This window comes from Strix uralensis, chromosome 6 (genome assembly GCF_047716275.1).
Source record: "Strix uralensis isolate ZFMK-TIS-50842 chromosome 6, bStrUra1, whole genome shotgun sequence".
Taxonomy (NCBI): domain Eukaryota; kingdom Metazoa; phylum Chordata; class Aves; order Strigiformes; family Strigidae; genus Strix; species Strix uralensis.
The window spans coordinates 22,936,144-22,960,170 of record NC_133977.1 but is presented as its reverse complement, the minus strand read 5'-3'; the positions used below and the strand labels follow the sequence as shown (position 1 = coordinate 22,960,170).

At 35.1% G+C, this 24,027-nt stretch overlaps 1 protein-coding gene across 1 annotated transcript in view; it reads left to right on the top strand.

Moving 5' to 3' along the window:
* Window positions 1-19,872, top strand: part of GAD1 (glutamate decarboxylase 1) — a 34,641-nt gene extending 14,769 nt beyond the window's left edge. Inside the window, exons 7-17 of the mRNA XM_074873248.1 lie at window positions 2,319-2,431; window positions 3,784-3,899; window positions 4,003-4,082; window positions 4,286-4,340; window positions 5,402-5,518; window positions 5,676-5,740; window positions 8,900-8,978; window positions 10,600-10,749; window positions 13,069-13,176; window positions 13,887-13,976; window positions 15,633-19,872. Of these exons, the coding sequence (XP_074729349.1) occupies window positions 2,319-2,431; window positions 3,784-3,899; window positions 4,003-4,082; window positions 4,286-4,340; window positions 5,402-5,518; window positions 5,676-5,740; window positions 8,900-8,978; window positions 10,600-10,749; window positions 13,069-13,176; window positions 13,887-13,976; window positions 15,633-15,806 (1,147 nt within the window). The 3' untranslated portion in view covers window positions 15,807-19,872. The remainder of the gene's footprint in view (window positions 1-2,318; window positions 2,432-3,783; window positions 3,900-4,002; window positions 4,083-4,285; window positions 4,341-5,401; window positions 5,519-5,675; window positions 5,741-8,899; window positions 8,979-10,599; window positions 10,750-13,068; window positions 13,177-13,886; window positions 13,977-15,632) is intronic.
* Window positions 19,873-24,027: the final 4,155 nt, after the last annotated feature.

Below are 24,027 nucleotides of genomic sequence, written 5' to 3'. Positions count from 1 at the left end.
TTGCTGTTATTCATCCGGCTCTAGGGATCTGTAGTACAGGGTATTTGCTCACCATGCAGCAGCCAGCTGAGGTTAGAAAGCAATAATATTATCTGCAAGTTCTCTTAGTGCCCACTGTTAGCCAAGACAGGAGAAATATATTGGTATTTTCAGTATTATGCACTTATGCTTATGAAAATGTAACATAGAGAAATGATGTAAAAAGCTTTACATTTTTTCTCAGAATGCTTTTTACATACTGGCAAATAGGAGAACAGGTAGCTAGAATGATTTGGCCTGGTAAAATGATTTGGCCTTTAGGTGAGAGCAGAATTAAGCCTTCACTGGCCACTACCAAAAACCCCATTCATTTTTTCTGTTAGTAAAGAGCTGAGACTTATGACTGTTTTAGTTAATTAATAGAGATACCTGTAAAGGTTGTAACTGTACAAAAAATCTAATCAGCATTTTTGTCAGGAGATTGATTCTAAAGTCAGATGGTTCCTTCCAAGCCAAGCACATTTTCTGTGTCTAACTGAATTTTTCAAAAACATTTAAGTTTAAACAAATAAGCACAAGTGAACTTCAACAATATGTGGTTTTTAAAATCATAGCCTTCATCTAATATAGCTGCATTGGCCTTATCATTTATAATCACCTGCAGTCTTTTATTTCTTTGTCAGTCTTTGGAAATTCAGAAAATAATTACATAATAAAATAAATAAATGCTATTTTACTTGGGTTTAAGTATACTCAAAGTTCCCCTTGTGAGCACTGATATTTTATATACAAAAAACTTGCTTAACATTGTATTTTTTTGTACAAGCATTTAAGTGTTCTGGGAAGTATGTAGGGATCAGTGTACAAGGTCTCAGGACAAAAATCAACATGTGTTTAAACTGGTGGAAAAAAATCACATTGACTTAAATGTATCTAGGCTACAGTGATCTATACACCACCAAGTTCCTGTTGACTTCAGTTGGTCATTCTGCCCAAATAAATATTGAAATATATCCTAGACCTACAGTGTTTAGTAGACACCAACTGATTTATTCATTTTTTCTCTCTGTAAATACTGTCAGCACTCAAACTTCAGATCAGTGTTCAACTGTCTGTCTCTGAAAGTTATAATGATAATAAAAGCAAAATAAGCAGTATTTTGGCTTCTGAAAATAGCAATCACAACAATTAAACAAATTACAAATACTATTTAAACTTACAGGAATGTTTTTAAAATAGTGGTGGTGTTTCTCTGATGGACTAAGGACGCATAAGGATTGAAGAAAAAATATTTTGACTAACCAGTGTAGTTGTAAATAAAAGACAAGCTTTTCAGACACACGTTCCCTTCTTTGTATCACATGTCTCCTTAAAGTTTGCCATAGAAATGACATTCTAAAAATGTCATTTTAGTATTAGAGAGACAACACATATTTTTTGTGAAATTATTCAAGTGGAAGACATCAGTCAGATGCAAAGTGTCAGGGAGTCATACTTGTATAGATTCCTTCGGAAATCACAGGTTTGTTTCTTTCTGCTTCCCTTTCCCTCCTCCTTTTTTTTTTTTTTTTTTTTTTTTTTTTTTTTTTGGCATGCACAGCAACCAGAGTTTGTTTACAGCAGTAGCAATTTATCCATGTACCTTGATCACAAAAAATGGTTGTATGGCTGTCATTTTCCATCCACATATCTGTCTGTGACACGAGGGCATACCAGACTATGCAGTGGTTTTTGCCCTCATTAAGTGTATACAATAGTTGACTGCTGACTTGTTTTTGGTAATTGGTAATTAGAAAATCATCATTTATAATTACTCTGGACAGTTATTGATCTCATGGTATTGTAGAAATAAGTTGTCCTTGGAGATCATCAACAGAATAAATCCACATAATTAATTGCATTTAGACTTTGAAACCCTAGCTCAATACTTCTAATTATGGTTGGGTTTAGCTCAGTGAAGTTCACTGTTTTCATAAGGATTTGGCAATATGTTATTCCACAAGTGTGGAATTGACACTTTGGGAAAAAAATGTTTTACAGTACAATTTTGTACAGCAGGCAGTAGTGCTATGATGATGAGCATTAGGTCTTATGTTGGTTATATAGAAAGTTGCAAAAGAGCTAACACTGCAGTTTTTATTGACCAATATTTCCAGTATTCTCTTCCTGAGGATTTTTGCTTGGGTAAAGGTTGCAATATCAGAACCTCAATTTATAGAAAAACTTTTAGGAATCTTAAGCATTTCCACAAAGAATCATAGACTGGGAATTTATTGTGTGCTTTTAGAAGCTGTATTTGATTTTATTTGTTTTGGGGTTTTTTTGCTTTATCCATGCAGGTTTACTTATGAAATTGCCCCTGTTTTTGTCCTCATGGAACAAATAACACTTCGAAAGATGAGAGAGATTATTGGATGGTCAAATAAAGATGGGGATGGAATATTCTCACCTGGTGAGTTTTTCCTCTCTGTTTTGATGGTTTAACTAAAACTTCAAAAGTTATAATAAACACAAGCTGTGTCTGAATGCCCACAATATCTGGAACACAAGACAATCCATCAGATATTTAGAAGTAGGAATGCTTTGTTTAAACATTTCACAAAAAAAGTTGGGGGAAAAGAAATCTTTGAGTATGCCTATGTATCATGGCTGGTCAACATTTTAAAACTTGACTGCAAGCTCTGGTATATAATTAGGCATCTAAAGACGCTTTCTTTGTGCTTCATTTCTGGAGGTGCTGAGCAACCATAATTCCTGCTGACCAATAGTTCTTGAGAATCATGGACTGACTTCTTTAATGGTCAGTGAGGATTTGGGCTTACAGTCAGAAAAACACTGCCTGTCACTATCTGGGACATATTATATGGGACATAATCTGACTGGATTCACAAGTATGGTTCCAGTATGAAGATCAAGACAAAGTATTTTCCCATGCAGGTGGTATAAAGGCAGTCAGCAGTGACAGAAAAGACTAATAAACCATGTGAAGGTCCTGGGCCCATGTGTGGGCAACATGGGCATCCAGCAGAACTATAGATTTCTGGGTTTGGCATGGGGGACACCATCCTGTTTCAGAGGATGAAGAACAATTCCACCTCCTTTTGGAACAGCCCACATAAAATCTGTGAATGTACACTTGCTTGGTCTCCAATCCCATCTGCTAAAAAAATACAGATCTTCCTCAGTGTTCTTGCTGATGAAGAAATATTAGAGTACAAAGTCATCCTAGACTTTTATGAATTGTCCTGGGATCTTTTTAGCAGTAAACCAAGAGAAATAGGTGTTTTCCTTCAATTCACATTCCTCAAAATTAAGTGTCAAAATACATTAGTTAAATCATAGCCTGCAAAGTGCCTCTTTCACTTAACTGACTATAAGGAACCTTAGGGTAACTAGCTTGGCTGTAGAAATCTACCTTTAAGGCATCTACTTCTAATACCTACAGTGAGAGGGGATAAACCCATCCAATGTGCGACATTTCTTCAATCTCAGACAGTTTGATAAGTTCCTGTTATTCTTGCTATCAAGAAGCGGTCATGCAAAAGCAGCACAATGAAAGCTAAACTTTTTAGGAACGTGTTACAAAATGTTAGCAATTGAAAGAGATGCTGGATAGAAAATTCTTTCTATCAGTATGACTTTCGAGAGGGTCTGTCCCTGTGCTGGACAGATGACCATGCATTTGAGAGATTTATTTTTTCACAGTTCACTTCCACTTTCACTGCATAATGCAAATGAGACTTGTATGTCTTTGGTCTAATATTAATTTTTCCTCATTACCACTAATTTCTTATTCATTCACAGGAGGAGCTATCTCCAACATGTACAGCATAATGGCTGCACGCTACAAGTATTTCCCTGAAGTCAAAACCAAAGGCATGGCTGCAGTCCCTAAACTGGTTCTCTTTACCTCGGAACATGTGAGCTTAATACACTGCTAATTCTCAATTTATCGATGTATGTTGTGAAGATGCTTCATCATTAAACAACCACTTCATTAAATGTGCATATGTTTTGCTGCAGAGTCACTACTCAATAAAGAAAGCTGGAGCTGCACTTGGATTTGGAACAGACAATGTGATTTTGATAAAATGCAATGAAAGGTAGGATGAATGCTAAGGTTTTGATGTATTAAATGTGTTCATCTGTTAAATTGTTGTAGTGTGCTTAAGGACTGGTTCAGTACAGTGTGTCAGGTTGCTAATGGCCTGTTGAGAAAATCGTATTAAATTATTTCAACTGTTGATAGTATTTCCATATGCACTCTTTAATTTTCTTTGTCTTTCTGTTTCTACAACAATTACAGAGGGAAAATAATACCAGCTGATTTGGAGGCAAAAATTTTGGAAGCAAAACAAAAGGTTTGTTTTTAAAAATTAGTGCTTAAATTCTTGGCCTGGTAAAATTACCTCTTCCTTTGAAGGTTGAGAGTTAATGTTGAAAGAGAACATTATCATTATAGAAATGTTATCATAATATTTTCAGCTGCTTAATTATACATTCATGTATTGTTTAGGGAATTATCTATATGTCTTGCTAAGGTTTCTATTTACTGTTTAAAACCAAATTATTGTTAACTCTTGAAACACTTCTGTATTTTATTACTTTAAAAAATAAGTTTCTGTTTGAAAATATATGGAAAAAGGTATGAAAACATGAAACTAAACTTGCTTTTATCCAAACTTTAAAGTTTAGCCAAAACTATCAAAAATCCTATTGAGGTACTAAAAATTCCCATAGATTTCAAGTGTGAGGCTGCAGGATTTGTAAATATAGCCAGTAAGTTTAATTTTTTGAAGCATTCATTGCTATTTCTTGAATCAATGCAATGAAAAATCCATTAATTTTGTATGAACCCACCAAAGTTAGAGCAATCAATTTCTTTTTTTTTTTCTTAACTTCTTTACATTTGGGCATATGTCTATGAAATTGCAGTTCACATTTATTTAATCAAATTCAAAATTGTCTGACTGATCTGATAGTTTATTGCTTTTGTTTTGGATTGCTTTGTTCTGTTTATTAGTAGATAAATACTAGAAGAACAACTTCAAGCCTTCAAATCACAATTTACGAATCGCATTTAATTAATTTTCCTTTATACTGCTGTAAAAGTCTCAACTTTAGTTGACAATTACTAATCTACTAGAACGTTTGAATCTCCTCACTGAAAGAGATTAGAAGAAATACGATTCTTTGCCTTCTGACTAGTTAATTTTGCAAAGTTACAGTACAATAAAAACAGAGTTTGTTCCTGCCATGTATAAAATTTCTCAGTTTCTACTGTTGCTTATATGTACCTTTCACATGGGAAGAAAAACATTTTTACACTGGAAAATGGGATAGCAACATTTCTAAAATTATTTTCACTTTTTTTTTTGAAAGATGTTGGATTTTGTATTTAATATTTTTATTTTTATTGTAGGGATACATTCCTCTCTTTGTAAATGCAACTGCAGGCACAACTGTATTTGGAGCCTTTGATCCAATACAGGAGATTGCAGATATATGTGAAAAATATAACCTCTGGCTCCATGTAGATGTAAGTAACTAAATGAAGTGCTATTACTCAGGCAAAAGAAGATTTTTGTTTACACAGATTATCTTGAATTAAAATATTTATTGCTAGATCCTGAGTAAATTAAAATGTGTTAGGCTTTTCCAAAACAGTGAGTATTCTCTTTTTCTATCTCTTCCAGGCTGCCTGGGGAGGTGGACTCTTAATGTCTCGAAAGCATCGTCATAAATTGAATGGAATAGAAAGGTACTACACAGTGCTTATTTGTAATACTGTTATTAAAGTACTTTCATAAGGTACATGGCACTTCACAAATTCATGCAAAGATGAATTGCTGCAGAGTTTAAACACTAAATTAAAGAAAAGCTAGACAGACAGAAAAGGTTCACACTAGAAAAATTGAAACAGTACTACAGAAGAAAACTGATGTACAGCTGACTGAAAGGTAAGTTTTTGGCAGATTTGAAGGAGGACAAGGATATTGCTTGGAAAAAAGGAAGGGAGATTGTTCTATGCATAGCTTTGAAGGGATCATAAGACTGGGAATGAATGAAGGAGGATTTGAGGAGAAAATGAAGTGTGAGAGCTGGACAAACTCTGAAATATAAATGAAAGTTTATAAACATATATATATGTGCTTGCTTTTGTATTGCTTATTTATGTATATGTGTGTATACAACAAGAGAGGAACACATGGTAGAGACTGAATTAGCAGCAATTTTTAGGGGCAAATTTCAGTACCTATAAGGCTGGAAAGAACTATTACAGCACAGAGCTGGTATAGTTCTACTGTGCCAGGCAGAAGGCTGAGGGAACTTAAAGGGGGGCCAGAAACAGTCACAGATACTCACCACATCTCAGGGCACAGGGGCCTATGGTGCCATGTGGGGATTACATGAAAGAGCAGGAAGCTCTTGTAGAGGCCCCCAAGCACATAACCCAGGTTACCAAGATGCCCACTGAGACCAGAAGCCAGCCTTTCTTAAATAGTTAATTGAACAAAATTTAAAAAGGCAAAGCATTTGTGTTGGAAGCGATAGCAGAGCGAGAGTGTGACCCTCCTCCCAGCCCTTACAATTCAGACTCAGGAGGAGTCCCAGGTGTAGTCTTTGGCACAGTTGTACCTGTATTCAGCGATGACAAGGCTGTAGTCTGTAGAACACGTTATGTTTATAACCCAGAGGGTGCGTTTATCTTTAGATTTCCTCTGAAACTGCTCTATCATAAAAGGCTGCCTGTCTGAATAAAAATCAGAAAAGCAATGAAGAACCAGAAACATAAGATCTTTCCCATCATTGTAGATGCCAGCTTCCAGGGAAGCAAAAAGGTTTGAAACAAGCTCTACCTGTGTAGTCTCAAATTAGCACCAAATTGCTTCCTTGAGTGAACTATGCTGAAGGTGGGCACTGTGTAAAGGCATAAAATGAGAGCAGTGAGCAATGCTCTTCCTTAGGGAAAACAAACTTTCCCAAACTTTTCTAGTGGTGGGTGTCTCATACAGTAAGTGAAGAACAAGTACAAGATAAAGAATAATGTACAGAAGGACTGGTATGAAAACCCTTGTGTCTCAGAGACAGCACTGTGTGGTGTGGCAGGAGTACTCTGAAGTAGCAGAACCATATCAACCTCTGCCCAGTCTAATCTGCTGGTCATTCATGTTATGGCAACATGTCTAATATGAGGTCAGCATTGTAAAGTGATTTCCTTAAATTGCACAGGTTTGGTCACAGCAGTTTGGCACACCTCTTTTGACCTGAGGTCAACCCAGAGGTGCTAATTAACACCCTCAATTAATCAGCAAATACAGAAAGCAGCAGGCCATGAAGCATGATATTATTTCTTACTTAGTCAGCTGTTCAGATCTTCAAACCTGGGATGGGGCACACGCGTACTGCATAATTGCCTGTCACAGGCCCCAGCTGGGGTCTGTTGCTAATCCTGGGGCCAGGCTTGGCCTACCCAGAGACATGGGCATGTAGGGGCTGGCATGCTGCCACCGTGCAGAGCTGGGATTGCCGGTGGTAGGATAGCCTCCAGCTGGCTGGCTGTGCAGGGTAGACAGTGACGGTTTTGTGTTAAAATAAACCTAATGCTCCTTGTGAAAACGAGTTGAAATTGTCTTTGTTTGGAACCCCAGAAGTTAAATAAATGTGCTAAACTGAAACTACAGTGCTCTGAAAAGGAAATGAGCTGTTTTATAAATTCCTGTTTCTTGACTACTCCATCTGAACTATTAAGCTTTTAAAAAGATAATTGTCTCTTAACTCTGAGTTATATACCTGCTAGCTTGCACTGCCTAAGCAGAAGATTTTAGAGGGATGGTGAGCTCCCCAGGTACAGCACAGACTGCGCTGTTACTTTGATTGAGAGGTGCTACAGTCTAACCTAGCACAGACAGAGGTTGGAATCGTACCTGGAATCTTTATGGAATTGGTGGTCCTCAGACCGGGGTGAAGGAGTCATTGTGTTGCTCAAAACAGAGGAACTGTGGTTGTGTCTGTGTCCTCTGAGAGCAGGATGTAGAAGAGGAGGAAATACCTTGGAATTTTCTTTCAACCACATTGTAAGAACACACGCATACTCTGAAATATGATTATACACTTTCCTTCTCTGGAACACACAGTGAATCAAGGGGACATTTGGTAATTAATTACTTAGGGTGAAGAGTTCAATGGATGTGCAATGTTGGCACATTTATTTTAGCATCATCATTAAACTGTCTAGGATAGTATGTTAAAAATACAGAATGTCTCATCTCTTTGGCTAGTAAATTAGGTGATTTTGTGCATCCACCTGTGTTTATACATAAGAAGTTTTAAGCTTTACATACAGAATGGTAGGACTGTGACGTAAAGCTTTATAGCCTTTTAACAGTCTGTGGGCTTGACAAGGTAGTACAGAAAAGGCCTGTTGTGGATCTAATGGGAAAAGCAGATAAGCATGAGGAATGTCTTTTTCTTTGCTTTCTACTTTTCCAGCAGCTGTTCAGTGAAGAACTGTATTCTCCCAGAATTCATATGATTCCCTTAATTCTCTGACACCCCCCTCCCCCAATCAGTACCTTGAAATGGTATAACCTGTCAGACTTTTTGTTAGTGCTGTTTCTAGAAGTGGAGTCTTCTGGGGATGAAGTTACTATATCAGCTAATCAGCATAGTCTGACACTAATTAGCTGGTATTAGTAATCATATATCAGAAGTCTGACATTGCAATGTTAATGCATGAAAAATTAATTTCCTGGACAGTATAGCTGGGAAAAAAGACACTGGAGACTAACAATGTCCATAGTGAAATCATCATGGTCAAAACTCCATACATTTCCAGCTGAAAGCGGAAAACAAAGGTGACTGCTTCAGGTTAAGTTTCTGTTTTTCAGACCTATCTGAATGTGTAATTTTTTTGCAGAGCCAACTCAGTCACTTGGAACCCACACAAGATGATGGGAGTGTTGTTACAATGTTCTGCCATTCTTGTCCGGGAGAAGGTCTGCCTTGTATTTAATAATTAAGCAATTAAAAGAAAAAAAAAAAGTAAATATCAAGCCCTACTTTTTAAGAGGGTAGTGAAAAATCCACTTCATTTCAAAACTTTTGGAGGGAATAATTGTGTGGATTTACATTGTGTTTAGGAAGTTGTTTTATCTTTGCTGTTTGGTTGTTTTGGTTTTTTTGGTTTTTTTTTCATTTTGTTAAAGCTGTAGACAATATGGGTCAGATCTTTAGCTGTTGAATCTTTGCATATTCTAATAACAACACTAGAGCCATGCTAACATACTTCGTCTGAGCATCTGCCTCATTGTTTCTATGATATACTGAACCCTTGGTCTTAGTAATTGGTCACAGTCTAAACTGCTTAAATAAAACCACTTAAGTAAAACCACTTACACAGTGGTTTAAAAGTTTCTCAGTTCTGTTGAAAAGTAAACATGCTGCTTCTGTTATGACTCCATATATATTTTTAGGGCTTTCTTCTGGATTCTTTGTTGTCATCATTGAAAGCAAGACCAGTGTCTTAATTCTTTCATGCAATATACATTTTCCTTAGATTATAAAAAAAAGTCTTATCATCTGTGGATAGGACTAACTCTGTTGTCTGCTAATTTCTGGCACATCAATTGCTACTAGAAAATGTTAGTTGAAAAAGTGGTCCCTGTGCATAGAACTGAGATGAAGATGTGGGTTCCATCCCTAGGTCTGCCATTGCTCTTACAAGTGACCCATTTCTAAACTGAAGACTGCAGCATTTATTTCCTTTATAAAATGCTTTGACATCTATTGAAGGGAAGCACTAGCCATTATTTAGTGGCATGCATGCTTATTATGCTATCACAGGATTTTGGCAAAAATTTTTATTCTCCATATGAGAACCTTGATAGGTGTTTTTGTATTTATCAGATAACACCATTGTCTTCAAGCTTCTTCAAAGAACCACTAATAAAACCTAAAGGAGATGCAAACCATTTTAGAAATGTCACGTGTGTAAGACTTCTGTGTAACATACAGGAATTTGCTTCTCTGTGTTTGGCTCAGAGATGTTTAGCAGTAATCCATAGGTTTCTGTTGGTCTGTGGACCGTATTTATTTGTAAGCAAAAAAATGTCTGCTTTAGGTCATTTGTACTTATATTTATCACTAATGTTAAGTGTCATAAAGCTGAACAATATATAAAATTGAACCTTTCAATTACTTTTTTTTCCCTTCATTTTCTGTAGCTATCTGCTGCACTGAGAGACCACAGCTTTATTCTAGTGTTTAATTTAACACACCAAAAATTTGACTCCTAAGAACATAGCCCTACAAAGTGAAGTGGACGAAGTTAATATCAAAACCTAAGAATCCAAATTAATCTGAGAATGTTTTTTCAGGTGTGGGTGTGTGGGTGTGTAAAACCATATGACTACTCAGGGACTTCTAAGAGAACCACCTTAGGTTATGAAATTGTTTTTGTGGCTCAGGTTTACAAAACAAGGTCAGTATTTTATAATTTGACCAAGTAAATAACAATTCTGCATATATTTGAAATACATTTTTATATATTCATAATGCATACAGTTTCATATGCACATATGCCATGTAAGTCATATAAGTACATGTTTTTCATTACAGGGTATACTTCAAGGCTGCAATCAAATGTGTGCAGGCTATCTCTTCCAGCAAGACAAACAGTATGATGTATCCTATGACACTGGAGATAAGGCAATACAGTGTGGTCGACATGTGGACATTTTCAAATTCTGGTTGATGTGGAAGGCAAAGGTAAATAATAAAACTTCAGCTCAAAAATCAGAAATGTATTTATTTAATTTATAAGGGGACAGGTTTTTTTAACATAAATGTTTGTGTAATTACAATCTCTAAGCACACAGGTATCTGAGCATTAAACCAGAAGAGAGACATTTCAATTGTAGAACAATGGTAGCCATCAATAAATTCAGCTGGAAATTAGAATAAAGGTTTAAGTCACCAGATGAGTCCTGCAGTAAAACCAGTGATGACAGGACACCAAAATGGTCTGTGATTCTGTACACTTACATATGTATTTTATGACAGATTACTTGTAGTAGCAGCAGAGTAGACTTGATGACTTACCAGGGTCCTTTAAGCATCATGTTTCAATGCATAGATTTTATAAGCAACTTTGAAAACAAAGCCTTTTTCTTAAGAAGCTTTATCCAAGTGGTGATTTAACAGTTGATTCCCTGGTACTATTGTGGTATGCCTGGATGGCTGAATTTAAGCATGGGCTTACCTACAGGTTTATGCGTTCTCAAGATGACGATCCATGTAGTCAAGAAAACACATGTAATTTGTAGTTCTTTATCTACAGTCATCTTATTACTATTATTCTGGCTTTGTTGATGACAAAATGGGAATTCAGTTGGGTGATCTGTCCACAGTCTAATCTTTTTTATAAAAAACTGAGATTAAATCTAATGGTAAAATGTACAATCATAAAACAGTTTTCACTCTGAGTGAGAGTTAGAAGCAATAATAAATAACCTGTGGTGATAAAAGACGTTTTAATGCAGATTTCCTCAATATTGAAGACTGAGGGAAGAAAGTAACAGAACTTTAGATATACAGTTACTTTTAAACAGACTATAGAGTCGCCATTCTTTATTTTAAGAAGTACTTCAGAAAAAGAAACATAACACTTCAATGCAAAATACTTACAATTACTTTAGTAATCAGCATAGGTTTGATTACCAGGCTAAGTACATTTCAGTTCAGGCTCAGTTCTTCCTCCAAAATAAATCATTTTGGTATTGTAATCCAGTAATGTGAAACTGCTTATGACACATTAATATCGGACTATGACTAGAAACTTTGAAGTGTGTTGTTTATGGTCTAATTCCCAAGGGTTTACCACAGACACCATCAAAGCATGGACTGAATGTTCTTCTAAATAGCAGCTGAACACATTTTGTTAAAACTAGCATGCTGATTCTACCTCTGCCATTATATTCACCTGTTAATCTGGCCTCACTAAAGAAGTAGAACACTTCACAATAAAGAAAAAAAACCAGCAGAAACCATAATGGATATGGGTCATATTTAAAATTCAGAAGTAGGATATTTGTGGATGTGATTCTTTAAAAATAATATCGATTAAAATTGCTAAATTGATATGTATATCTGGAATCTAAATTTCTCCAGAATTTAGTTACTTTGTATTTGTTTGGTCTTGAGACAGATTCAGATTTTTTGGACCTGAGTTCTCTGAGGTATTGGATAGAACCTGTTTCTATCAGATTGCATGATTATATTACAAAAATATTAAGAAAACAAAATATTAGGAGCTATGGAGATTTTTCCTTCAGCATTAGCCACCATGAGTGATCATATTCTTGTCTTCATAGTAGAAATATACAGCCTCAGTCCAGAAGTATTCTTTTGACTTTACCTTCAGTCATTTTACTCAGTAAAAAGAACTTAGCCCAAATATGTACTTGTCTTTCTTACTTCATTCACGTACAAAGTGTACTTTTAAAAGCCCCCACGACCTTTTTTTTTCTTATTTTATTTTTTATCAACATTCATCTACTTTTTCTGGGATTATGATTTCAAAACAAATCACATGTGACAAAAGATCAGTGGGTAGGAAAATGACTTTTAGCAAACTTATTGTAGGCTTTTTTGCTTGCTGACTTTTTTAAATGCAAATTTCTAGCAAACTGTTCAGAGGAAATAAATTACTTCTCATCTCTTACACTTTCAACTGAGTTTCTATTCCATGTTCCTAGTCCTTCAGCAAGAGCTGGAAAGCCAAGACTTAATAATATTTTTGGAAACTGAAAAAAAAAGAGCTAAAAATAATTATTAAAAATATCAAAAGCCCTATTATTATCATAACAATTCTCTTAAAACGAGACCATAACCAAATAGTGATCACAGTTAGGCCACATTTAGCCATTTTTGTAGTGCTGATTAACTTTACTTTTAAATTAAGATAAATAATACTGCTAAATGTTTTCTGACTGAAAAGATTTAAGAGGGAAGCCTATCTGAAAAGATGATTGCATCGGAGGAGGAAAAATGACCATATAATTAATACTTGTTTTCTTTTTAAAACAGGGTACAGTAGGATTTGAAAATCAGATCAACAAATGCCTGGAGCTGGCAGAATATCTCTACACTAAAATCAAAAACAGAGAAGAATTTGAGATGGTTTTTGAAGGGGAGGTAAGTTTTCTTTCATTGAAACTGTATGTAGGAGCCAAATCTGTATGGAATTCCAAAAACAGCCTTCAGGCTTCTCACAGTTCTTCAAGCCAGCTATGCAAAACTGCTCTTATTTTCTAAAGAACTACCTGACTGTTGGCATCTGGGCAGTTTTTTGGCCAAATGCATGTGGTTCTGTACCACAAGTGTCTGATTTATCTCCTCTCCTGCAGAGGACTTCTCAGTTTAGGGCATTGAAGACTACCTTAACACAATCTACTCACACTAAGATCCCACATTATAATATACATAACTGAGAATCTGCTCTTTTTGCTGTATGATCCGTTGCTAGTGCCCCTGCATAAACTCTTGGTTGATAGAATAACAAATATACTTTGTGTCTCCATTGACTAAGAAAAGGAAAATTGGGTTGCCCTTGCTATGATCCTGGAAAGCAGTTCTTCATAAAACTGCATGAAGGTGAATAGCATTTGCACTTCATTAGCACCCTAAAACATTGTAAATGGGACAATATATAGGGAATCTAAGACAGCAGATGCGGACAGCAGTACTGTAATCGATTTATTTGGTTTTAATATGCAGAACTAGGAAAGTCAATACTATATTTTTTCTTCCATGTGTGTGCTAAAATATGCTACAGACTAGCCTTTAATGTGTGATTGATCTGTATTATTTTTTTTATTGATGTATGTGTTTGGTTCTTTTTGCAGCCAGAACATACAAATGTATGTTTTTGGTATATTCCGCCGAGTCTCAGGGGCATGCCAGACTGTGATGAGAGAAGAGAAAAGTTACACAGGGTATGTGGTTTTTGTTAAATGCAAAATATAGTCTACTCTTTCAACCCAAAGTCTTCTGTTTATTAAAAATAATATATCTGTGTGTTGACACATGTTCCAAAGTCTGGGACATCAGTTCTCCTATTGCTTGTTATGACCTTGATACTTGCTCACCTTTGTCTCTTATTTATACTGAGGCTGAAGTCACGTTTGCCCTATAGAACCAGATACAGAACATACTCAGTTATTCTTTGTTCTGTATCACTTCTGTACTCCCAGAAGTGTTATGAATCTTTAAAAAGTAGCTAAGCACAAAGACATCCCAGTCCTGTTGAATAGGCCAGCATGTCAGCAAGAGAAAAGGAAGGGTAATTATTTGAAAATGCTGGGACAGGTAAAGGACATGGAAAACTGTAAGTCCTTCTCAGGTCTTTATTTTGATTTTAAATGTGCTTGGTTAGTCATGCATTAATGCATTTCAGTGAAAATGAATACCCTTTGGAGGACTTTGGGATAAATTTATTTGAAGAAATGATAGAGAAAAGTGAAGGCATTGTAGAGGCACCACCAGGAAAAGTATCGTGTTACTTAGGACTTGAGGGAAGTGAAATACATTAATTTTGTAGTAGCATTTTAGACAGACAGAAGTGGAATGAAATACATTCATGAGACAAAAGAATGGTTTTATAGTTGTTGAATTGCATTTTTTTTTAAATGGTTGGGACAGGAGAAGAATGGGCAAACTTGGGAGGTTTTGTAGAGGATTTTATATCTGCATCACACTGGGGAAAGAGAACAGAAGAGAATAGAAATTCCTGGGTCATACCCAGTGACACGTTAGATAAAGAAATTGCCAGAAAAGAGAGAAATGAGGAAGATAGATAAGACTGGTAAGAAGGATGAAATGTTTGACTTGACTCTGTTAAATGTTAAGAGGACATTATAAAACATCCTACGAAACAGTAGAAGAGCTAGACATCTGACCTTGGCTGGCAGAGAACAGAGCAGGAGAAGGAAGGCCTGGATGGAAAAACTGGGCTCAGTCAATACCAAATATTAAGATTGAAAGCACATTATTCCTTGTAAAATAAAGTGAGGAAGTGAGATTGCAGTAAATGCACAGTACTACAAAACTACTGGAAGGTTTCCATGGCTTATGCTTACAGAAAATACGACATTGATCTTGTTGAAAAATTTCCATTGTTGTTCACTCCCCCTACCCCTACCCGCTCCCCCCTGCCCCCCCCAATGACTTTAAGAATACATAATATTCTCATGGAAAACATCCGTTACCCTCAAAAAGGTGGTTCTGGAGTAGTTTTCATAAAAAGACAGAAAACATTTCTTCATGACAAAATCTTCAGCACAAAGAATGGCATGTACATTTAATATATAAAATTAGTGCATAGTGAATACTCTAGGATGCTATTAGACTATTAATCAAAAAGATGGATATTATTGTTGTCAATTTTCCTTTAAATATCCAATTAAACATATTTAGTTTTTCAAGCTTTTTCAAGTTTTACAGATATTTTTATAAAAACTAGTGCCTTCCTGATCTGTCCATTTATTTTTTCCACATTAAGAAATGTTGTGACATACAAAGAAAGGATAAAATTGTTTAATTACTCTTGTCTCTCGCTCTCTTTTTTTTTTTTTTTTTTTTTAATGATGAAGGTGGCACCAAAAATCAAAGCGCTGATGATGGAGTCAGGTACTACCATGGTTGGATATCAGCCTCAGGGCGATAAAGTCAACTTCTTCCGAATGGTCATCTCAAACCCAGCAGCAACTAAGTCTGACATTGACTTCCTCATTGAAGAAATAGAGAGACTGGGGCAGGAGCTGTAGTACAGTGGTTGAATTATTTATTTCTCTAATTCACTGTTTTCCAGCACTGGCTATTTTTTTAACCCAGTTCTGCAGAACATGTTTTAAGGAAATTCTCTTTCTGTAAGTTCCAGTCTCCTAAGACATTGTTAAACAACACAACTATAGGTTACTGAAACATATATGTATCGGTAGATCATATTACTGAGGGAAAATGTATTATCTTGAAGTTGAAGTACTATTGACTCTCACATTGGTCTTGTTTATTGTAGTCAGCGGGAAATTAATAAGTACTAAGATAACAAATTAAGAACTCTGCACTATATATGTACAGTATAAATAAATATATAAATATATATATATACATATATATATATATATGAAGTGGTTATAAACTTAGATCTAAGCCACAGCATGTTTTCCACTTTAAGAGAATTAACTTTTCCTTCAACAACTAATGACGTGGATAATGTGCTACAGATTCTTCTGCCAGGTAAAAATAGACATATAGAAACATTTCTAAAACGTAGATTCTTAGGAGCTAAGGAAAATGTATAACAATATTAAATCTTATTGTTGGTGCTTCTCTCATGTACAAAACAGCAATCTCTAACAGCACCTTCGAGTGAAATAGTTGTATTTCCCCTTTAGTGTCACATCAGGGGATAATAGTAGCACAGTCATTGTAACAGGTATATTATTGCTGTATTTTTAGAGGTTAATTTGTGTAGATTGTGTATATTATTGTTAAATGACTTTGTGTAAAAGGATTTAAATGTAATAGTTTTACAGCAAGATAACTGTTGAATTGTAGGTATATGAAATATTTGCTTATTTATATGCAGAGATTTACCATGCTGAAGAGTTGTCTTGTATTTTCTTCCATTTGTAATGTATCCTATTTATATATTATTGAAGTTCTAAATAATGTTTATGGTATTTTAGTGTCTTTGTGAGCCAAAGAAAAAATACAAAAATATTAGTTGACACTTTCATTTAAATTCTAGTGCCCTTAAAATAATAACTTACAGATAATTTTACTGAATATAAGGAATTCTAACATTGTGTCTAAACTGTCAAATGATGAGATCCCTTTAATCGATTAGAATTTTCAGTTTTATTTATTGTAATGTCAGACTGTCTGTTCAGTGTTCTGAATGCTTTCCTAGTGAATATTGGTTGCTAACCAAGGCCCCTGCTTTTGAGTTGTATTTCAGGACTAATCTCTACAACCATTTTAACTAAATTCTGTGGGTGTTTTAACCAGGATCATTCTTTTAGTGAAATGGAATTCACTAAGTGTTTGGAGATTATGAAATAAATAAAACCAAAAGTAATCTCAAAATCTTTAAATACAGCTGGCTTATCAGAACAGTTTCAACTGGCTAGACTTTTCAAAGTATAGACACCAGAGTCATCTGCAGCTTGTTGAGTTTTAATGATTAGATAATCAGTACCTCCGAGTGGAAAACTCCATACTGGAAGCAGAGTAGTGGAACAAAATGAAGATTCAATAATCCTCTGTCTACTGAGTTATGTCATGGTGATAAATGGAATATGCTAATTTCAAATATTTAAATACATGATTCTATGTCTATCTTCTATGCAAGTCAGTAATTAATTCATTTTTCTTCCCCCTCCCCCCCCCCCCCAATCAGTAATAAAATTAAATTATTTTAGAAATATTCAGTGAAATGCAGTCATGCTATGCAGTTTTCACAGCCTCTCTGGCCTCCTTCAGTCCTGTGGAAGGACAGCTACAGCCAGGAGAGATTTCCACCCTGCAGGTCCTGCTGGTTGTCTTCTGAGGATGCTGTCCTCACATCTTTGGCTGGGTCAGAGCAGGAAGAAGGAAGAAACTGTCATGGTAAATGCCATATCATATAGCACAGCCCTTCCAGCTTTTCATAGGATTCTTGCTTATCCCTCTTCCATAACCTTCTGTAAAACTTTTTCTTGAAATTATTTGAGTTGAATCTAAAAATTATTATAAATTTATCATTGCCTTTTAGATTTATGAGTATGACTTTCAAAAGATTATCTACATTGTTACTTTTATGCCATGAAACCCCCCAGTAATCTCACCAGTACAGTACTTCTTTCATTAGGCTATTTTCCTTCAGACAGTGTAGTTGTTTTCTTGCCTTCTTGATATTAAACCTCAATCTTCCTTAATTATAACCCTGATATCTTACCATGGCTTCAATGCTTAATATTTCTTTGTGTAAATATCCATGCTGTATGACCTGAGGCATGCAATACAGAAGTAATCAGCATGAATGTTTACTTCAGTACCAACTTCCATAATATTAGATGCCATTCTTTATAGACACCAGTTATGCATCAGAACTAAAGAGTGTCTCATTGAGAGCCGTTTTTACAGTACAGAAAGAAGTTTGTTTTGAAGAGGAAGTACATGTCACATTTCAATTTACAGGCTTCTGCCTGAAATCTGATCTCTATCACAGTTTTACTTTATTCAAAGGGCAGCTACAGAATATTAAAAGATTTCCCTCAGTCCTTGTTTATGGGAAACATTATGAACTAGTATAACCTATATAAAGATGTATAATTGCTGACCTAGCTTCACTAGGGGATTTTACGTCTTCCACACAAGCAGCACCATGGTCCTTGTGATTTCTTCAATCAGTTCTCAGGTGGGAATTTCTGACTTCCTCCACCTCCCTAGTCAAGATATTTCAGCAACAGTATTACTAAAGATCCTAACGTACCCTTAATCCTCTAACCTTAATATTTTAACCTCATGGACCTTATGTCCAGATCATCATCTCAATATTCTAATAATAATATATTGTATTTGAAATGTTGTATGTCTTCAAAGCATATAAACTAGGTAAAGACAATCATCCTCATGTGACTGATCATGAAACTATAGGAAAGACCATCATATGGCTTACTGGCATTCATACATCAAGCCTTGGACAGTCCTGTGATGTAGTCAGAAATAGATTTAGATCTCTTCAACACATATACAATGTTTTGCTCACTAAAACTTCTGCTTCTTCGTTTAACAAAGTATTTTTTGTTTTGGAGGTCAAAAGCATCAGAAGTTCTACCTATTGCCGTTGATGGTTTGCAGCTGAGTGAGGATAACGGAGCTCCTCCTGCCTGTTTCATAAGTGAGACAGTTAACACAGAGGCGTTTTCTCTAAAGGCGGGGTTTAAATTTATCTTCCTACCCTCTGCATTTTATCTTGCCTTTCTGCAGTGTTCTGTCTTGACACAGATGATATCCACAATTAGATTTTTGCAAAGCTTTTAATTTTAGTATCGGACTCTGGAGTGTTTCTCTATTATACGTACCTGCTTCCACAGGCACAGGGCTCATATTAATTTCTGACTTGGTTAGCTGATTTTAACGGAGCAGTTATAGTCATCAGTAAGAAAATTCATCTGTGTTTTCTTCTCAGTAGCTAATTTTCATCTGAGTAATATGTTACAGCTTCTCAGACAAAAGATTACCTGGAATTTTCCTGCTTTTTAATCCATACACTATTGACTGTGAGAGATCAGGAAGTATGGATATATAGAAGTGTTGACTAATTCAAAGCATTGCAATTGCAGGTGAGTAACTTTGTTTTCCTGAGGTTTAAAATACACTCCAAGGTAGCAATTTTGCCTTTAAAATCACACAGACAATCACTGTAATTTTGTGTGGGTGAATTCAGATCAAATAAACAATAGGCAAGATCTTAGCTGAACATGTAGCTGCAGTGCTTATTAACTGATGTAATTTATTTGGAAAAGACTGACCATTGGATAAAAATCGACAGCAGCTGTTGATTTTGAATGAGAAAAATGCTGATTGTATTATTAAAGGTACCTTTTAGAGAAGATAGATTATACCATTCATGGCAGACAGACGGAACCAGGGGCCTTGGGAATAACCCAGGATTTTAAAATCATCTTTGACTTAGTTCATAATCTGTTTTTTGAATGGTGACAAATACGAAGAGATTTTTTAAACAGAATCTCTGTTTTGTGGTTTAAGAAATGTCAGAGTTGTAAAGAAGATATGCAATGCAGTTTTAATTTTTCAATAAAAGTCGATCTTAAAACTGTCTAATTTGTCTCATATAATTTTTGTGAGCTCTTTTGTTTCCTTAAGAATATGAGACAAAGGTCACACATTAAAACCAGAAAGGCAAATGCTAGGGCTACTATTTAATTTTTATTGTGAATTGAATGTGAGCTCGTACCAGCACAGACTGAGGAAGAACCACAAGCTCTGAACCTTGATCCGTTTGAATAGGGTTGTCAAGACATTAGTACTGTGTAGAAATGCTCAGAAATAGATTCTAAAAATCTTTTTGTGTGGTGTTTTATGTGGTTTCTGAAATCCTCATCCAGCTTATACAGAGGACCCAAGAAAGTAAACAGGAACTTTGGAATGGGTAAAAAGAATAAGATCAAGGCCTTGTGGTAAAAACCTTGCTATTTAATCTGTGGATATATTTATAAAACTAATTTATTGTGATGCAGGTCTTACTCCAAGGAAGACTTGAATACATGCTTAACTTTGCACACTTTGCAATGCCACTGCTTGATCTCAGTGTTTGTTTATTAAGCACATTTAAATCTGCACACAATCAGAACTAGGATATTTTCATGCAATCAAAAATCTATTTGACTGAAAATGTACTTTTCTGTACATTAAAAAAAAAAAAAAAAAAGCAAGACAGGACCAGGCCTAAAGGTGTTTTGAATAGTGTGATGTTTCAGCACATCTGTGCTTGTCTGGCAAGAAATGATACAGAGATGGCAAAAGGAGCCCTCATGGTCATACGACAACACACTGTGGAATCAGAACTACAGGATAATGGGTGCCTGATAGCAAAAGCATTTAAAGTCTGCATAGCAGAAAATCAATCTGTGAGTATTCTTATCAGAGTCAGTTAGAACTGGGTTTCTTTGTTCAGCCACTTTTGTATTAAGCATTATAATGCAGTCTTTTACAGTGAAAATGTTTCCTTGCAACACAGATAAATGAGATATTGGCAGCTTTATTTTGTGAGTAAAGTAAATGTGTTTTGTAAGAATAATTTTGTAAAGGTGTATAAGGGAAGCCTAATCTGGCCATCACGGAAGTCGACAGGAGAATTGTTGCTGACTGCATAAATCAATCTTTCCCATTCTTGGAAATGAAACACCATTTCCTAACAAAACAACAGAATGAGACCCTAAGTCTGAAGTAAGAAAAAATACTAAGATCTTATATTCTTTATAAAAAGGCTACGCATAATGCAGTAACATAAAACAAATTAAATGTATTTCATATAGAATCATAAATGTTTTAAAATACACCAGAAACTTAGCATGAAATGTAAAATTTATAAGAATGCCATAACTTCAGGGAAATACTTTTTTTTTTTCCTAATTGGACTTCAGTGAAGCATAATAATTACAAAATACAAGTCTTTCCCTGTGTAAATATTGTATGAATTAAATATTTTGTGGCAAAGCTTTTGGCATGTGATATGTCTATCTATCTATGCATGATATATGCTTGATATATATAATTTATAACATGAAAAAGGTGGTTAAAATTTTTGCATTCTAGACCATGTTTTGGGGTAACCTGCCATTCTATTATGGGAGTCAAAATAATTTTAATTCTTTTTTTTTTAATACCAAATATATGGAAAAATAAGAGTACATTCTGAATTCATACAAGTATAAAAAGATTTTTTCATCATATAGACAAATTCTGATTAATTCTTTATGCGTTATTCATAGAACTGTCATTGATTTTAACAGTATGTAACAAATTTGATTTTGATCACTTTAGGGTAGGATAAGCATCCTTCAAGTAGGATGAGTTTTCTTAAGAAAAATTTTCTTTCCAAGTTAAAGAGTTTTATGAGCAAAGTAGGCGTGAGGAAAATACATGCTGCAAAGAAGCTTATTAAGTCCATTAGTGCAGCATGCAAATACCATAATGTAAAGCACTAAAAATTGTGGAAGGTGATTGTATCAGGTGTGAGTATTAAGGAATGTTCAGCTTACATACGGACTGTTTAATAAAATGTTAGGACCAAAATGAGACTGTTTGTAGATAGGTACAGCTCACTGCAGTCAACAGAATTATATCTACCTGAATTTCTTCTTTAGAGTTCTGGAATTTGCAAATTGTGACAGTTATGCTTAGGGTGATGGTACATGAATTGGGAGGACTACTCACTCAACAACTGCAACTAAGCTAGTGAAGAGGAAATGCGAAGATCCAAGCATTGACAAAGCAAAGGTTAAAAGGAAGGGTGGCTTGAATGACATGGAAGGATTTGTGTTTCATTAGAGCATTTGGAAGAATCAGACTTCTGGACAAAGCAAATTTAAAATTATGTTTAGAATAAAAGATAAGATGCAAGCAGAAGTTTTTAAGTAGACCTGGTAAAGAAAGAAAAAAATTCTAGTTCTCTGTTTTAATAGATCTATCTATTGAGAAAAAGTGGAGCATTGTTTAGTAATGATAACAGAAAAATTTGAAGATAAAACATTACTCACCTTGATTTATTGCTGCTATTAGGTAATCTGTTCCGCATCTGAATATAATTATTTCAGACTGGATAAATACACTTTATATGTGTATTTGTGAGTGTATTTATATTTCTTGATATAAAACACAAGGACATATGCATGTACATACTTAGTGTGTATCAGAAAAAATGAAGTCTTGCATGATGTTGACTGTTTTGTGTAGGAGTTTTCAGTATATGTGCAAAGATTCTTGAATTATAACATTAAACAAGTATATCATGAAGTAAATAGTAAATTATTTTCCCTTACCTTTGAAAGTATGTGTGTGTGTCGTGTATATATATGAATGACTAAATCTCTGTCATGTGAAATTCTTAAATTATGTACCTTTTAACAGGATACCAGTCTAGTTCATTTGAGAACAGTTGGTTTGAGGCAGAAATTACTGTGTGAAGATTTTTGGCCTTGTTTCATGTGTAAAGGTGTTGTGCCATGACAGTGTGAGCAAAAATATGTGAGATCATTGCAGGTGATAGGAAATGGAGAAAAATTAAGTTTGATGTTTCAAGAAAGCCTAGAAAAATGTCACCGCAAGAAAAATCAACAAATGTAAGTACAATTACTTTAACTTAGATTTACAGAAGCCTAACATCTGTGACCACAATGTAAACTGATTTGAAGCCTTATCTGCTTGGTGTGACATCAGCACAAGTTTGGGTAATGCCAGTGTATAAAGCAAGTATATTGGCCTTCAAAAAAATAAAAATTTGAAAACTGGACAGGTAAAAATGTCTCTAAAAAGCAAAGTGAGAAAGACATAAGACATTTTTCACTGATTGTCTTGTTGGTCAGTGCTTTTTATGTCTTTAAAGATTGCACGTATTATAAATTATGTTCATTGTTCAATGTATTGCCTTATTAATTAGGACTTTCCATGAGCCGCAACAAAAAAGGCCATTAATCGCAATTAAGCTTTTTTCTTTGCTTTCAGGAAGGCTGCCTGCAAGTTAAGACTGACATTTGTGCTTGTGGGCATAGGGCCAGACTGACCACTAGATTGTACGTGATGAACTCTTTATTTCCATTACTTTGAGTTTTTTATGGTTCCTTGTTGCATTGTCTGGCTATGAGCATCCTTGGAAGAAAGGGCCCTTACTGATGGTCTCTTTCAGCTAATCCACTCTTCTGCCACACGTGCAGCACTGGCAATCACTAAATGCACTAGCACGGCTCTTGATTATCTCAAGGAGTACGGCTTCACTGGGCAATGGGGTGAGATCTCCACATGCTGGGTTTGACAGTAGTGAACCAAAGAACCATAGCTGTTTTGATTACAGCAGGATTTCCTGTTTGTGGAAAAAACTCTTACTAATTCATTGTGACTATGACTTTAATAATTTGTTGGTTTAATTTGCTGATAGGTATGCTGCTGCAATAATTTGGTGCGTTCACTTATCTCAGTCACACTTTTAAAAAGTATATTACTTGTACCTGATTATGTTATGTTTCATGGCTGTTATATTACTTTATGCTGTTTTGTATCATCATGGCCCTTCAATTATTCTACATATTTTTCAAGAAGAGGAGTTTTTTTTCCCACTACAAAAGTACCAATCTTAGCTTCCCTGCTGTACATACCCCATATTAGTGAGTAATTTTTACTGTTTTCACTCAGTCCTAGTGAAATGTAATTGTTCTGTAGGTATAAATTAATTACCAGCTCTACCTTACAGTATAATGCAAT